The sequence below is a fragment of the Accipiter gentilis genome, chromosome Z, assembly GCF_929443795.1.
Source record: "Accipiter gentilis chromosome Z, bAccGen1.1, whole genome shotgun sequence".
Taxonomy (NCBI): Eukaryota; Metazoa; Chordata; class Aves; order Accipitriformes; family Accipitridae; genus Astur; species Astur gentilis.
Window position 1 is genome coordinate 76,114,313 of NC_064919.1, and position 15,779 is coordinate 76,130,091.

The 15,779-nt window shown below is 40.7% G+C and overlaps 1 protein-coding gene across 1 annotated transcript; it reads left to right on the forward strand.

Moving 5' to 3' along the window:
• The first annotated feature begins 584 nt into the window (after positions 1–584).
• AGXT2 (alanine--glyoxylate aminotransferase 2) lies at positions 585–15,776 on the forward strand. Its single transcript, XM_049796449.1, has 14 exons — positions 585–663; positions 2,179–2,264; positions 2,690–2,874; positions 3,686–3,809; positions 4,923–5,017; positions 6,155–6,248; positions 7,345–7,438; positions 8,490–8,590; positions 9,706–9,798; positions 10,618–10,750; positions 11,422–11,510; positions 13,043–13,192; positions 13,553–13,651; positions 15,075–15,776. The coding sequence occupies exons 1-14, from the start codon at positions 609–611 to the stop codon at positions 15,183–15,185; spliced, it is 1,509 nt and encodes a 502-aa protein (XP_049652406.1). The 5' UTR covers positions 585–608; the 3' UTR covers positions 15,186–15,776.
• The last annotated feature ends 3 nt before the right edge of the window (positions 15,777–15,779 follow it).

A 15,779-nucleotide genomic window follows, 5' to 3' on the forward strand; every position in this document is an offset into this window, starting at 1 on the left:
AGCGTGTCCAGAGAAGGGCAACCAAGCTGGTGAGGGGCCTGGAGCACAAGTCCTGTGAGGAGCGGCTGAGGGAGCTGGGTCTGTTTAGCCTGGAGAAGAGGAGGCTGAGGGGAGACCTGATCGCTCTCTACAACTGCCTGAAGGGGTCTGCAGTGAGGTGGGTGCTGGTCTCTTCTGTCAGGTGGCTGGACATAGAACGAGAGGAAATGGCCTCAAGTTGAGGCAAGGGAGGTTTAGATTGGATATTAGGAAAAATTTCTTTACTGAGAGGGTTGTCAGGCATTGGACCAGGCTGCCCAGGGAAGTGGTTGAGTCACCATGCCTGGAGGTGTTCAAAAAGCGCATAGACAAGGCAGTCCAGAACATGTTTTAGTCGGCATGGTTGGCGGTTGGACTCGATGATCCTGAAGGTCTTTTCCAACCTAAATGATGCTATGATCCTATGAAAATGAAGCTGCCGGCCCCACGACACCGACAACCGGCGGCGGAGCCAATGTCCGCGGCCCGCGAGGCCGCTTCCGCCGGCAGGTGCTGAGGGGCCCCGTGCGGGCGGGGCGAGGGGCAGGGCCGCGCGTCCCCGGCCCGGCGCTGCCCTGGTACTGGCCGACATGGCGGGGGGAGTAGGGCCGCTGCTGTGGGGTCGTGGCCGCCGACTCGGCAGCGGTAAGGGACCGGCGCGATACGGGGAGGCGGCTCGGCCGTGCCGGAGCCGGGCGGAGCGGCAGTCCGAGTTCCCGGCGGGACGGGGCAGGCGCCGTTGGCCGGGCGGTCCCTCCGCGGGGCCGTCAGGGGCTGAGGTGACTCTTGCCGCGGTGGGCGCCCGCTCCGCCGGGGTCTGCCGGAGCAGCGGTTGTGGACGGAGCCCAAAGCCCCCGCAGGCCTGGTCTGGCCGGGTGGGACGGGGACGGGGGAGGCCTGGCGGGGGGTCGGCGTACCTCCCTGAAAGCCCCCTCTCATGGGGATTCTTGATCGCAGCTCCATGTTTGTACACGGGGGGCGAAGCAGCACTTTCGATGTAGCCGTGGATCCCCTTGAAAGAGGCCCGAAGGCAGAACTTGTCTAACTTATGGCTTTTAATTAATGTTTTTGAGACTGGACTCTTGCAGGTGATTAATTCATTAGTGCTGTAAGTGGTTGTAAGGGAGGTGGCAGTGTATGTAATCCACAGGAAACTTCACTCTTCATTCATGAGCATTTTAATCTGTTTTAGAAATTCTTTAAAACCTTAGACATTTAAAAATGAATGCGTAGTTCTCAGCATATGATATTAGGGATGCAGAAAGAGAATGTATTTTAATGGTAGCTTTTTTCTCATACCTGCTTAATTACACTTGCACTTAAATGAAAGGTAGGGCAGTGATGTTTTTAGGATTTTGGAGAGAGGTCGGAAGATGGCACTGAGAGTTGTCAGGGCCCTGAGCGCTCCTTGTCTGCCCTGGGCAGCCTCATCCAGGGCCCTTGCCTGTGCCTGCTGCCCAGGAGCCCTGTTTCAGCCCAGCCCTGAGCCTTCAGACCCTGCCTCAGCTGTGCCATGAGTATAGCCTTGACACCAGTCCAGCCTCTGGCCCCGTCTCCTGGATGGACCTTGGACCTATGTTGTAGCCTTGTCTCCAGCCCTGTCTCTGGCCCCATCTGCTGCTGCTCCACCTGAGTGGACTCTCTGGGTGGACCCTGGACTTGATTCATCTCTTCCACTTACGTGGGGCACTCTTGGTGGACCCTGCTTTGCCCACCTTGTTTAGGTCTGTTGGGACTGTACCCTAGTCCCTGAGGGCACCACCTGTGCTGCGGTCACCCCGGGCTCCTGGCTCGCACCCTTGTAGAGTATTCCTGCTCTTGCTGCTTCCAGACAAGACTTTGTATCAGAAACTGCTGGGGGCGAGGGGGTTGGGGTGGGTGTTAAGTCCTTTTCTGTCAAAAGTCCATGTGAAACTGAAAACCGTGTTCTAGCAGATAAGAGAGAAGCACTTTTTCCTTTTTTAATCTACATATATTTTGCCTTTACAAAGATGTTACTTATTTATATTTTTCCCCCAAGAAAATTTCTCAGACAAAAAAAACCCCAAAAACCCAAAACTTGCGTTGACCATAGCTTGTGTGTTCTTTGAACAAGCTTGTTGAGAAACTTTCTGATGTGCACCTTGATAAGTGTTTGATAATTCTCTTACTGTTTTTTAGTTGCCTTTAGGCAGCAGAAATGGAAAAGCTTTGTCTCCACACAAGCAAAAATGCCTCCTTGCGATTTTGTACCTGAAAAATACAAAGTAAGTCATATATACTATGCTGAATTTAAGAAGGACTGCATTACTGGATTTGAGCAATAGGCTCATCTGCTATAAATAGTGCTTTAAATATGATTATAAAGTTTGCTTTTTGGGCAAAAACCAATTCTGTTACAAGCAGGATATAATCTGTAGATGTATATGTGTGACAGTTCTATATCTTACGGCTACATTGTTGATTTGAAAAACTTCAAGGAGGAGGTAAGTGCAGAATAGCAGCCTTATTTCAAAAGCTGTTTCAGAGGTTTGTAGAGGTAGAACCCTTTATGTGCCAGAATTTGTTAAACTCTTAGTTCTGTGAACAACCGCTGTAGACAGCTGTGTAATCTATGTGATCCACTACAGGTGCATTGGTCTGGATCTTTAGAAAGCATAAATTGATAATGACTTTTTTTTATTCCACTCAGTCCTATCCATATGAACGTATGCAGAAGATTCGTGAACAAAATATTTCTCCTTCACTGCGAATGTACTACAAGAAGCCATTGTTGTTGCATCAAGGACATATGCAGTGGTTGTTTGATTATGAAGGACGAAGATACCTTGATCTCTTTGCTGGAATTGTCACTGTCAGTGTTGGTCACTGTCACCCGTAAGTGTTGGAGCGGCGGAGGAATGCACATAAGTCGACCCAATATGAGTGATAGAAGTGATTCAACTTTATTTGCATGGATAGCTCATATTTATACAGTTTGCGATAATTATATTATAATTAACATTATATATTAATTATAATATAGTAGGCAATATAATAATTGCCTACTAGTCCTAATATGATTGGTACATTGCTAATGTTTATTCATTACTAAAACACACCCACTTGTGATTTGCAGCTATGCGTGTTCCGTAACTTTCTCATGGGAACTTCTTCAAAAGTTACTTGTGAAGTTATGCCAAGGTCACACCGTCCCTGTCTTTCTCCTGATAACAGCGAGACCAGCTGTTGTTTTTCTCCCAGTATCAGTAAAGCCAGCTATTTTCAGCCAAGGCCTAGTCTTGTTGCTCAGACTGACATTCTTTCACACAGAACTCTGCTCGCACAACTTTTCCACAGGCCCATGTCCTTTTTCAGCAAGCCACTTCCCAACACCTAAGTATGTTACTATTTGATTTATGCTATAAAATACAGGAAGAAATACCTATGTTGGCTTTGCTTTTCATTAATCTGTGGCACTGTGAGCCTAAAACCAGAATATGATTCACTGAATTGTCATGTATCACTTACACTAAGGTCAATTTCCACTGCACTTTGAAGAATTCATTAATTTTGTCTACTTGTTCATTCATCTGGCAAATGGTGCAGTGTCTGCGTTTTCAGAATTAATAATGGGTAGATGTGTGCATGTATGAGTGCACATGTGTGTAGAATTGAATCCTGTTGTCTCTTCTTGTGCTACATGCAGAAAGGTAACTATGGCTACCCAGAAACAGCTTGCTCGCCTGTGGCACACCACTAACATCTACATGCACCCATCAATCCAGGAGTATGCTGAAAAGCTAACTTCTCTTCTTCCAGATCCACTTAAGGTACGTTGCTTCTGACAGGAGCAGGGGCAGGTGAAGGGGGTGTCTGTTTTTTAAGAAATGTTTAATATAAAATATTACATAAATGAGAGCCATAAATGATATCTTTGGAGAGAAAACCTGTATGGGGACTACAGCCTATCAGATAAGGAGAGTATGATGATCCTGAAGGCCTTTTCTTTAGACTCAGATGTAGACAAGCATAATATCCCAAGGTCCTGTTCTGTTTGTTCTCATCCTCCAGTTGTCACTGTGAAGGGGCATTGCCAGCTTAAAAATTATTGAAGATGTTAACCATTCTTATACATAGCCAGCTTTAATTTGCTTGATCTCATGAGGATTCACAGTGAAAAGTATTTGACAGTACTTTGTGTAGTGAGCTTTACTGACATTTAAATAAACCACATGAATGTCATGTTTCATATGCCCAGAAACAGTAAGAAAAACACTGGGTTTGTTTTCAGGTAAAATAAACTGGTGATAAAATGAAATTGGGCTAGCAGAAGAGTGTGAAGCTGTTGCAATCTTTAAAATGGAAGGAGAGTTAAAAAAATAAAATGTAAACCATCTGCATAGTTTAAGAAGTGGAGAATCTCAATCACTTCTGAAAATTAACTTTAAAAGCAGTGACACTAGAATTTGAGATGTTTTCAAATCTCAGAACTAGTATTCAGGATATCCCCTTAATCCTCGTTTGCTCCCAATAAGCATACTCTGCTTACCTCTTCTGTTCCACAGTTGTGTCTGTGTGTGTCACTCCTAGTAACTAACATGCAAGGACACTGTACAGCCCTTTTTACCTGCGTGAAGGTTAGTTCTGTTCAGTCAGTCATACTTAGTTTGACCCGGACACTTTCATTTTTCTTTGAATCACTGTTCCATTTTAGGAAAACCCAAAGATCTCAGCTGTTAAAGATTTTTCTGTACTCTCCCTGAGTAGGTCTGCTTGGTCTTGGTTCTCATGTATAGTGTATAGGCAACACTGAGTTTACTGCGGTGAAGTCACCTTGTGGTAGTGATAGGTTATAGCTCATAGTGTTACTAAGTGACATGGTCTGATGCTGACCAAGAAGGTGGTGGTTGGGTGCTGTACTGATCCTAAGCATTATCCTTTAGGTGGTTTATCTAACCAACAGCGGGTCAGAAGCCAATGATTTGGCTATGTTCATGGCAAGGCTATATACTCATAACTTCGACATCATCTCTTTCAGGTAATGGCGATAGATCTTTACAAAACTCATTTGTGTATGTGACCAGTCTCTATATGCCTAAACCAAGAAATGATAGAGAACTCTTTAATCCCAGATCTGCTGAGGAGAATGCTATAAAATTATTTTATTTGACAAAGAGAAATTATTTTATTTGAAGATTTGATACAGTATATTCAGAGTAGTTTGGATACAAAACACAACGTGCAATTTTTGCTTTTGTTACTTAGAAAAGGGTCTAGTCTCTGTGTTCAGTGTGTGCTTTGGTGGCCCATCGTTCAGGGCCAGAGCAGGCTTCAGCAATTGCTGCTTTCTTCCTTCATTCTACCCCTGCAGTGCCCTCATTTGTGGGGATGCAAAGGTGGAATAGCAGTGCAGTGAAGTGCAGCAGGGAACTGCTCTGGCTGAAAGCTAACCCAGCAGAAGGATTTTTTTTGTTTTGTTTGTTTTGCTGCCGTATTTTTCTGCCAGATCCCTGAACCATAGTTCACTGCACAGGTACACAAACAGCTCTTCTGGCTTAGCGACAAGGTGGTGCAGGGGTGAGTGCTATGTAAGCACCAGTGTAAGCAGTCCTTTTTACTGTGCTTCCAAAGTGGCTTCAAATATTAGAATAAAAGGCCTTGTTATGAAGAGCTGTATTTTTCTGTTATTCTGTTCAGCAGAACATTGGGTACCCACCTTGCTTGTATGTTCTCATTAATGAACTTCTGATTTGTGTATAAAACTGGCAGCAAACTACCATGTAGTTTAAAGATTGGCAGCATCTGTTGGAGAGAGCAGCAGTTCCCAAGATTTAAAGAAGAGAGGTATTTGCTGTGTAGGGCTCAGGTGCTACAGCAGAACTTTGTGAGGCACTGTCTGAATTGCTGTTGGTTCCAATCATTGTTCTCTTCTCCTTGCAAACATCACGTCACAATTTTAAACATTTGAAATTTAGGAAACAAATGCAGATGGGCAGTCATGGCTCTTCCAAAACCAAAGCAAAAAATGGCAGCAGAAATCTTCTTATTTTGAGTGTAACAGTGCACACTTTCCCCAATAATTTGTAGCTCAGAAGCATGCCTTCTCAGAACTAATTTTGCTACAGTCTCTTCTTGGAAATGAGCGGTGTTCATATGCTTGCTTTTGTTTGCACAGAGGAGCATACCATGGAGGCAGCCCTTACACGCTGGGATTGACATCTATTGGTCTTTATAAACATGGTGTCGCCAATGGCTTTGGCTGTTCAACAGTGAGATTTTTTTAATTTTTTTTTTTAATAATCTGGGTAACGTAACATTTTGTTTGAATATTTCAACAATTAGCACATTTTCTATCCTCAAATTGTGTTACGGTCACTAACTAAACTGCAGTGTACCTGTCCTCCTGTGTAAGCACACAAGCCGGAGTCCCCTTTCCTTCTCTGTATAGTTACTTATGCTACTTTGGAATCGGGACAGCCATAACACAAGTGGGCATGATTTACAGCTCTTTAGTCATGCTTAGTGCCTGCATGTAAGTCTGTGTAAGGTGCAAAATAATAAAGCTCGGAACCCCTTTTCTCAAGTTTGTTTTGGCAAACCTGTGCAAAGCTGCTTTCAGCTGGTCTGAAGTAGATCCTCCCCAGGAATGAAGAAAAAACCCTATGATGTCCCTCATTTCAGCAGGACAGGAGACATATCTGTTAAGGAGATCCATTGGAGATAAATGGCAATACATTATCTCCCTGCCCTTGAGCAGATGGGAATGACTCTCTATCTACTAGAAGCTGGCATTGGCTACTCCAATCTGTACTGGTGATAGCTCACCCGCAGCACTGGCTGTAGGAAGGCTCTGTTACAGCAGCCTCCCAAACTGGGTCAATAAATGAGTTGCCTGAAGTCATGTGGTATTTCATCAGCAGTGAGGATTAGAAGGCTGGAGTTCCCAATTTCCAGCCTGTAATTACTGTACTAGATCTGCCTACCTCCCTGTGTTTTGCAGATTTTTATCATACTTCAGATTATTGAAGTACTACCAGCAGCTCTGAAAATGTTGCTATTAATCTTAGATAACCAAAACTGCTGATTAACTTAAAGAGCAAAACAAAGGAAGTAATCAACTGAGTGATTATTGCTGGAATAGTCTGAACTTGTTGGTTCCAAAACTGTCTCTGTTTTACCATTTCTTGAGGGGGAAGTTTGGTGTTATTCCACAAGTGGTGTTCAGACAGGTTGCTTAAATGAGGTATACCCTTTGACTCTAACAGCCTTTCTTTAGTTTTTGTCATTAGTGATCCCTCAGTATGATCAAAGCATCTCTTAGAAAGGTGTCATCAAATCTGTAGCTATTTCTCTTATGCTTGACAGACAATGTTACCGGATGTTTTTCGTGGTCCATGGGGAGGCAGCCGTTGTAGAGATTCTCCAGTACAAACTGTTCGAAAATGCAGCTGTTCTGAAGGTTGGTCAATGACAAAAAGTATTTGGCTTTTAGATTAGAGAATACTAGAGGGCTGTGGAAATAAGTTGTATTTGCCTCCTCAAGAAAGGTAGACCTCTCGTTAGGATTTGCAAGGGCAACCAAAGAAAACATTGCAGAGAACCTCAGGCACTGCTTTTCACTGAGAAAAATTTTGGGCAAATGACACCTCATATTCTCAGATTTCTTCTTAAAATCCCAGCCTTTGTTTCCAGCATTTGTCATGATCAACTCTGGGAGCTGTGGAACTCAGTTTAAGCACATCTGGAAGAATGGAAATGTTCATTGGTGTTTTCTGCTGGTTCTGAAGTTTTGACAGCTCTCAAGCTTTTCTTTTGGAATAATATGAATAGTAAGGACAACCTGAGACCAGTGATAGGCAAAAAGTCTAATATGGGGCAAAACATTCCATACACAGCACAGTGTGAAAGCTCCGCTACTGCTCTCCTGTTAACAACTATTATAGTAATTTTCTTCCACTGTTTCAACAGGCATTCTGTGGTATTTTAATTCACATGCATACATAACAGAATGTTTTCTTTTTAGCTTTGCCCTCCCTAGTGAATGCAAGCATTAGCTATACTAATTGCTCTGTTCTTTATTTCAGTGTAGACTGATACACAGCTGTATTCTCCAGAATCCTCATACCTGCACTAACCTAACGATTTCTTATGTCTTATGCTGATGTTTATTAACCCCTGACAAAGTGTGTGCTTATTCCGTCTGCTGATGCAGGTGATTCACAAACACTTTCTCTAACCTACACCTTGCTGACTTGTATAATGTGTAATACCTTATTGTCTGACAGCCTTGCCTTGCTGTTTTGGAACTGGCATTCCTTAGAGTATATACGGTTTAAGAGAAAATAAGGGACTCTCTCCATTAATGTTTAGCCTTTTATTGTGTATTTGAGAGGTGACATTTAACATGGAGTCAGATAATACTTGTTGCCTAGATGTGTAATTTCATATTTTGAAGCTAGTTTTGTGTCATTTTAAGTAAATTCCCTTCAATCTATTTCCCATGTAAACAGGTGTATGTCATGCAAATGACCAGTACATTGAACAGTTCAAAGACACTCTGAATACCTCGGTGCCAAAGACGATAGCTGGATTTATTGCTGAACCAATTCAAGTAGGTAGTTTGCCATTTCTCAATTGTGATGGCACAAATAGTGTGAAACACTCAGATCTGATATTCTTTAGCTACATCCTAAACATAGACTTCTGTAGATTCTTATTATTTATTCTTCTTATTATTTAATGCCTTGAACACCTTAAATATTTGAAAGAATGGATGCACTGTTAAAATTTCAGCTTCTGTCACTGATTTCAGTGGAGCTAGAATTTTGCTCATGAAGTTAAATTAAACAGAGAATCATGATTGAATATACGTATTTTTTTCTGCATTTAAATAGCAAGTATGATGCATGCTATTGCTTAGTTTTTAATACATTCTTCCAAATTTTGTACTGCTTTTCTCTTTACTATTTCTGTAAACTTTAACTCAGTTTCCCTTCCACCTCTTCCCAGCCATGTTGTCCACTATATTTTTAGCATATTTCCAGCAAGTAATGGCCACAGGATTCATTCTCTTGGTGCTTCACCCTAGTTTCAGAACTGCTGTATGTGTGGTTCTTAAATAGGAAGAATGGAGAATATGTTCTGGAACAGGAAAGGCAATAAAAAAATGTGAGAATTGTGTCCACAGAGAAGATTGGAGCTGTTCTCTGGTTTTGCTGTTCTTCTATGCCTTCACATACTTGAGTCTGAGAAGCCATTGCAGTCCAGGTGTAGAGTGGAATTTCTGATCCAAAGAAAAACCTGCAAGGTGAACAGAAATTGAGGAAACAATGTTTTAAACAAATTAACCAAAGAAGGAATGTGAATTCTCTGGTTAACTTTGTCATCAAACACAGTTTCTGGGTTTCTCATTGTGTAGGTTTTCAAGATACTTGTTTTGGCAGTTTATCTTTAATCAACTCTGTCTTACAGCAATCCAGTTTACAGCATGGCTTCACAAACGTTTATACCAGCACAACTAATGGAACAGCAAACCACCCTGTGGAATGGGAATGAGTGACCTGAGCAGGAACTTTTTGAAGCAGTTTCACTGCTGAAGCCAGAAACTTGAGACAACAGTCTTGCTATTACCTGAGGGCTGCTGGTATTTTTTTCTTATTGTAGGATAGACACACAGTGGAATTCCTGTTTCCTTGTGTGAAGATGTTGTCTTTTTTGTCTTGACAGGGTGTTAACGGCGCTGTTCAGTACCCAAGAAGTTTCTTAAAGGAAGCTTATCAGCTAGTACGGGAAAGAGGGGGCATTTGTATTTCAGATGAAGTGAGTTCTTTTTGGACATAAGAGCTCTAGAGTTTGGGATACCTCTGAAAGTCATCTTAAAAGAATCCAAGTGAAGGCAAACTGGAAGCCTGGAAATAATCTAAGTGCAATGCTATACACTTCATAGCTTAAGCTTAACACAGCACATCTCTGCAAGCATAGGAGCCTCCCAGTTTTTACTGCCTTTATTCTGCTATGTGGTATTCTGATTTTAGACACAGGTAATGTTAGTAGCAGACTTCAATCCCTACCTTTTGGGAGCAGTAAATTTACAGAAATAGGCAGCTAATAAATGCCAGCTGTGATGTGAAGTTTGTCGCAATAACACTTCCTCTTATGAGTGTTGTTGGCATACATAAACTCGAAGGGAGTTGATGGCTGTACCTCTGCAAATACATTTTATAAATAGAATTTGCTTAGCTAAAGCTATTTTGAAACAGTAGCAAACACTTCAAAGTGGTGGTGATACGTACCTCAAGCATTACAGTAGTAGAAATCAGCAATCATGGGGTTGCTTTTGAAATGTGATAAGCAACTGCATTTCCTCTCCATTATGAAATGGAAGCTGCAGCTTATTTGTGCATCTCACCATGCCTGAGACATGGTGACATGGTATCTCCTTCATATGTGAAAGAAAAACCCAATTACAATAAACAGAATTTTGTGCAAAGCCATCTGAATAAGGATCATAATAGAACTGGACTCCAGATATAGTTGCAGTTTAATGCAAATCAGTAACAACAGAAAGACAAGAAAAAGAAACCATTTTGTAAAATGTGAGAAAGTGATGGGGATTTCTCTGAATTTTTCTTTTGAAAGGTACAGACAGGATTTGGACGGACAGGCAGCCATTTCTGGGGATTTCAAACACATGATGTAGTCCCTGACATTGTTACTTTGGCAAAAGGAATTGGTAATGGCTTTCCAATGGCAGCTGTTGTTACAACAAAAGGTATAAGTGTTCTGTTTTGCTAAGATTTAAAATACAGCAATTAGAAAATATACTATACAATAATTACTTACTGGAGAGGTGTGTGTTCAAATAGCCGAGCTTTATTAATAATCTTTGTCTCAATCTGTCTTTTGAGAAATTAATTGGATTCTCATTACTCATTTTACCAAGCACTGTGCTATACCAGTGCAAAGCTTTATTTGAATGGGGTTAGTTGTGTAACCGAAGTGGGGAAGACCTTGCAAGTATTGGTATAACTGGTAATAGATCCTGGGAATCCTAACAGAATTCACTGTTTTACTAACCAAGGTACTGCAAGTATATAAGGCAGCATGCTAGCCAGCTACATGATTCATACAAATGGCTGGCTGAATCTAGTGAAGAAAATCCGTAGGTGTCAGTTTAAGGGGACAACTGATAGCATATGTTAGAAATGTGACTTCTTTTTAAAAAAGTCTGGGTTTAGCATCTGCTAGACACTATAGTTTTGGGAGATAGTCATATTTTGCACAGACTACTTGCAGGAAAAAATAAAATCTTCCTATTGTGTTGTATCCAGTAGAATCAGGGTTGAAGCACAGCAAACTTAACAGTTACGTTAAAGCAGGTAAGTACTGTTACCAAACATAAGGCAACTGTAAGAGTAATCAATGTTGTTCTTTTTCTCTTAGAGATTGCAAGTTCCTTGGCTCAAAACCTTCACTTTAATACATTTGGAGGAAGCCCTTTGGCCTGTGTAGTTGGAGCTGCAGTTCTTGATGTAGGGGAGAACATTATATATATTTATATATTCCACAGTTTTTCTTGTAGCAAAAGATGAAAAATGTTTACATTTATTCTTACTATAAAGTTACAGGTGGGCTATTTTTTAAATAACTGTATAAAATGCACAAACTTATGCATGTATTATGCATACATGGCCAATGTGCCGTATGTGTAGGAAAAATTCCTGTTTCATTCCATTGCAAAATTTTCATTCCTGTAGCAAGAATAGGAGTCCTCTAATTATGTTTTCAGAATCATCTTTTTGTGTCTTCCTTACGTTCTTTACTTTGTTAATAAAAATGTAGAAAAGCACTTTCTCAAAAGCCCCTTTCATAGGACTATGCAAATCCTTAGCTAAACCAAATTTATTCTCTGTCACGAATGCTTAACAAATTTTTTTTTAACTCCACAGCTTTTCCCTTATGCCTAAAAAGCCTCAACAATCAGATAGTTAAAAATATGGAAGGTCAGAATTCCCTTTTTTTAAAAAAAAAAACAAAGCCTCATGAAAAAGACAATCAAGAAATTTCCAATGTATTTCACTTACTATCCAGCAGAAAATCAAGTCAGTGGGCAGTAGGTCGCTATTTAATTTGTCTTGATCATGTACAAACCATTTGTCCTTAAATCTCACTGCATTACAGCAGACACTGTTTCTGTTCATGTTACTTTCCTGAGTGTTTGGGGGGGGTTAAGCTATTTTATAAGATGGTTGATCATATAAATAAAAAGATTTTGAAAAATCAGTTTACAAATAAGAAAGTCTGAACCCATGTTTTGGGGTTTTTTGGCTCTGAAGTAACTTGGAGCCTGGATCTGAAATAAATCCAAGGAGATTGTCAGAGTCTGAAAGAATAAAATGGAGTTAAAAGAAAAGGGAAAAAAAAGAAGAAAAGAAAAAAGGAGAAACAGCCACTTCAACTTCTGTAATTGTATTTTTTTGTTTTTTCATATGAGTTTTTTTAATGCATATATATTAAGTTCATAAAATGGGTTGTGCATGTCAGTGCTGATAGGTGACTACATGTCAGAACTTTGATTAAGGAGAGTGGAGTAAGGAACAAAAAAAAAGATTGTGATTAAAAAGCATGGTATTGATGTATCTAAAACACTCAAGTTGTTCCCTAAAAAGCTGCCTAGTACACATAGGTATGCTTTGTCAAATTAAATTCTTCTCATGATACTGACAAAGAATTACAATATTTCTGGTTAGATATTGAAAATAATGCTGCTGGTCAAGTATTTTTCAGTTCTGACTACATGTGAGCATGAATTACTGGATTATGTTTATGGAATAATAAGTAAAATGTGAAAAATGCCACAGCAATATCAAAATATTATGTTCAGTTGTACTCTGATGCCACTAGAGGGTTGTAAAAGAACAAAAATTTAAGAACTGTAGTAGTGAAGGAACATAGTCTGCAAGGAAGTGAGATAAACATAGTGTGTCATCAAGCTAAATGGGGATTAACTGACTGTATGGGAAGCTTTGCCTGCAATACTGTCACAGTACATCATTTTAACCAGGCTATTGAAGAAGATGGTCTACAAAAAAACAGTGAGGATGTGGGAACATATATGCTACTGGAGTTGGCTAAACTACGGGATAAATTCGAGGTTGTTGGAGATGTCCGTGGCAAGGGACTTATGATTGGAGTAGAAATGGTGACAGATAAGGTTAGTGATTTACTTTATTCCTTTCAATTTACAGTGCCACTGAAAGTTTTATCACATCTTATTTCAGTTGAAATAATAGGATGATTTCCTATTTAAAAAAAGCTAGTGAAGTGATAAAACATTGGTCGGGCCAAAAACAAGCCAGAATGTTCCAGCTTTCCAGATATTTCACAAGCTTTGAGTAAGCAGTGACTTGTGTACCTTAATTGCATAAACTGGTCTTAGAAAGCAAATAAATTACACAGCTAATGTTTTCAGCCAGAGATGGGGGTGGGCTTTATTGGACAGACTGGAATATATATTTTTTTCATAGGACTAATTTAGATTATCTAAGTGAAGTTTAATGTTTGCTTTCCTTAGGATAGTTGCCACCCTCTTCCAGCTGAAGAAATCAATCAGATCTGGGAGGACTGTAAAGACATGGGGGTTCTAATTGGCAGAGGAGGACTCTACAGTCAGGTACTGAACCTCTGGTTATACATAAAGCTTATTTTCTGTCCTCATGAACTACATCCTGTTTCCCTCAAGCTAAATTAACTTCAGTTTAGTAAATAACAAACTAGAAAACATATACTCTTAGGAACTCTCTCTGTTTAATTTTTCTTATTTTATAAATTGGGTAGGAGCTATCTGATTCTTTTCAAGTATGCTGAGCTAGCTCTAAGCTTGGAGTTTTCCTTTAGAGGGACAACTTCCCCTAGAAAAGCAATGTACTATAGTCTATGTAAATTACAAGAAATCAGCAATATTCAGGCCTGCTAAGTCTTTGCTGATGTTCAGGTTATCACCTGACCTGTTGGTACAGAACAAGTTTGGTTTTGCTAGTTCTTTCCAGTCTGGAAAGCTGGTAACATTCTACCTGTATGGTAATAAAAAAAATCCAGAGAGTTGTTAACAGCATGTTCAGCAATGCAGCACAAAAGTGAGAATTGCATGTGAATGGGCATCAGCCCACAGCAATTGAAGATGCACCATGCTGTACCCAGGGCTCTGCATCACACAGCATGTGAGTTAATAGTAGAGAGTTGCCTCTGGGCTGGTCAGGTCAGTGAAGCCCTCTGACATAGTGGAAGCAGCTTCTGTACGTGATAAACACAGGATGTCTAAAATAAATGGGGCATAGCGTCTGTTACCTCATCGGTTCTTTCACAAGTCACAGACCAGAAACCCAGGTAACAGGCTTCACCTCAGAGTGTAGTTAAAATCTGATTCTGTCTCATGAGAGTGCTGTTTATCTGTGAGTGTTAGCTTCACATGGGGCTGCAGGTGGGAAAGACCATTATTCCACTCTCGCTGCATGAAGTCCTGTGATATGATGACAGAAAAATTTAAACTGTGCATATACCCCTTCCTGATCAACACACATTCAAACTATAGTACCCTAACTGAAAGTTAGTATTTGGTGATTCTTTCATAATGCATTCTCTTAGAAGCCTTAAAAAAAGCCTATAAATCAGCTGACACAATGCAAGAGACTGCCACTCTTAATAGATACTAATTTTCCCTGTGGCAGAGCTGCCAGAAAGGAAAATACACCTATGTCTGTTCTTTCTTAGTACAAACCCATCAAAAGTTTTATACTAGTTCTGTCTGGAATAACAGAGCTGCAAACCTGACCTACTCTGGTCAGGTCTCTTTTGGAGGCAGTTGCTTTGTCACAAGAGTGGAGTGGTGGGTTGGATCCAGTGAAGTCCAAAATTGCCCCACTTTAGAGTGCATTTATCAGAAGCCTCAGTCCCTGCTCTGCTGTTCTGCTATAATATTATTTTTCACATTTTTTGTTAGATTTTTTTGAGCAGAAGGTGAGTGCTGACCTAGATGGGCTGCTAGAATCTGTATTCTTTCCATACAAGTTTAACGATTTTTTTTTTTTTCTCCTCAGACATTTAGAATTAAACCTCCTATGTGCATTACTAAAAAGGACGTCGACTTTGCTGTGGAAGTATTTCATACTGCTTTACAGAGACACATGGAGAAAGCAGCTGCAAAATAGACTTGATTTGTTCCCTTACATGAGACGCACATAGAACCCCTGATACTTGCCACCTAGACCTGGTACTACTCTACACTGGATAAGAAAATCATAGTCTGAAGAAGTAGTTGTTCAGTATCATAAGAGTGGTCTGACAGATCCAGTGTTTAATAAAGAATATACTGTAACCTGTTTTGTAAACATACAGTTCAGTTCTACAGTGGTGGTTTGTATTCTGTGTATATTCTACACACAGCTATTCTAGCATTAGCATAAAAACCCCCGATTGGATTAACTGGGTATCAGATGAAGAGGCAGATGTATTCATCTTTCATCTATGAAAGTCATATCAAAATCAGTAATTTTTAGAAAGAGGGAGAGGAAAATAATAAAGTTGTTTTGGGGAAGTACACTGGGTGTTGTGGCATCCATAGTGCCCTTGGGGTGGTACCAGCACTGCAGTGGCATGCCTCCTGCTGCCCTGGCCGTGTTGCTTTGTACAACGGCATTTACTGCCACGTCTTAAATATGTTTTGACGAGCACCACATGCTCCCCAATGGCTGAGCGTTGGTGTGTGGTGTTACAGAGGTGGCTGGGACCAGTGCAGGGTAGTC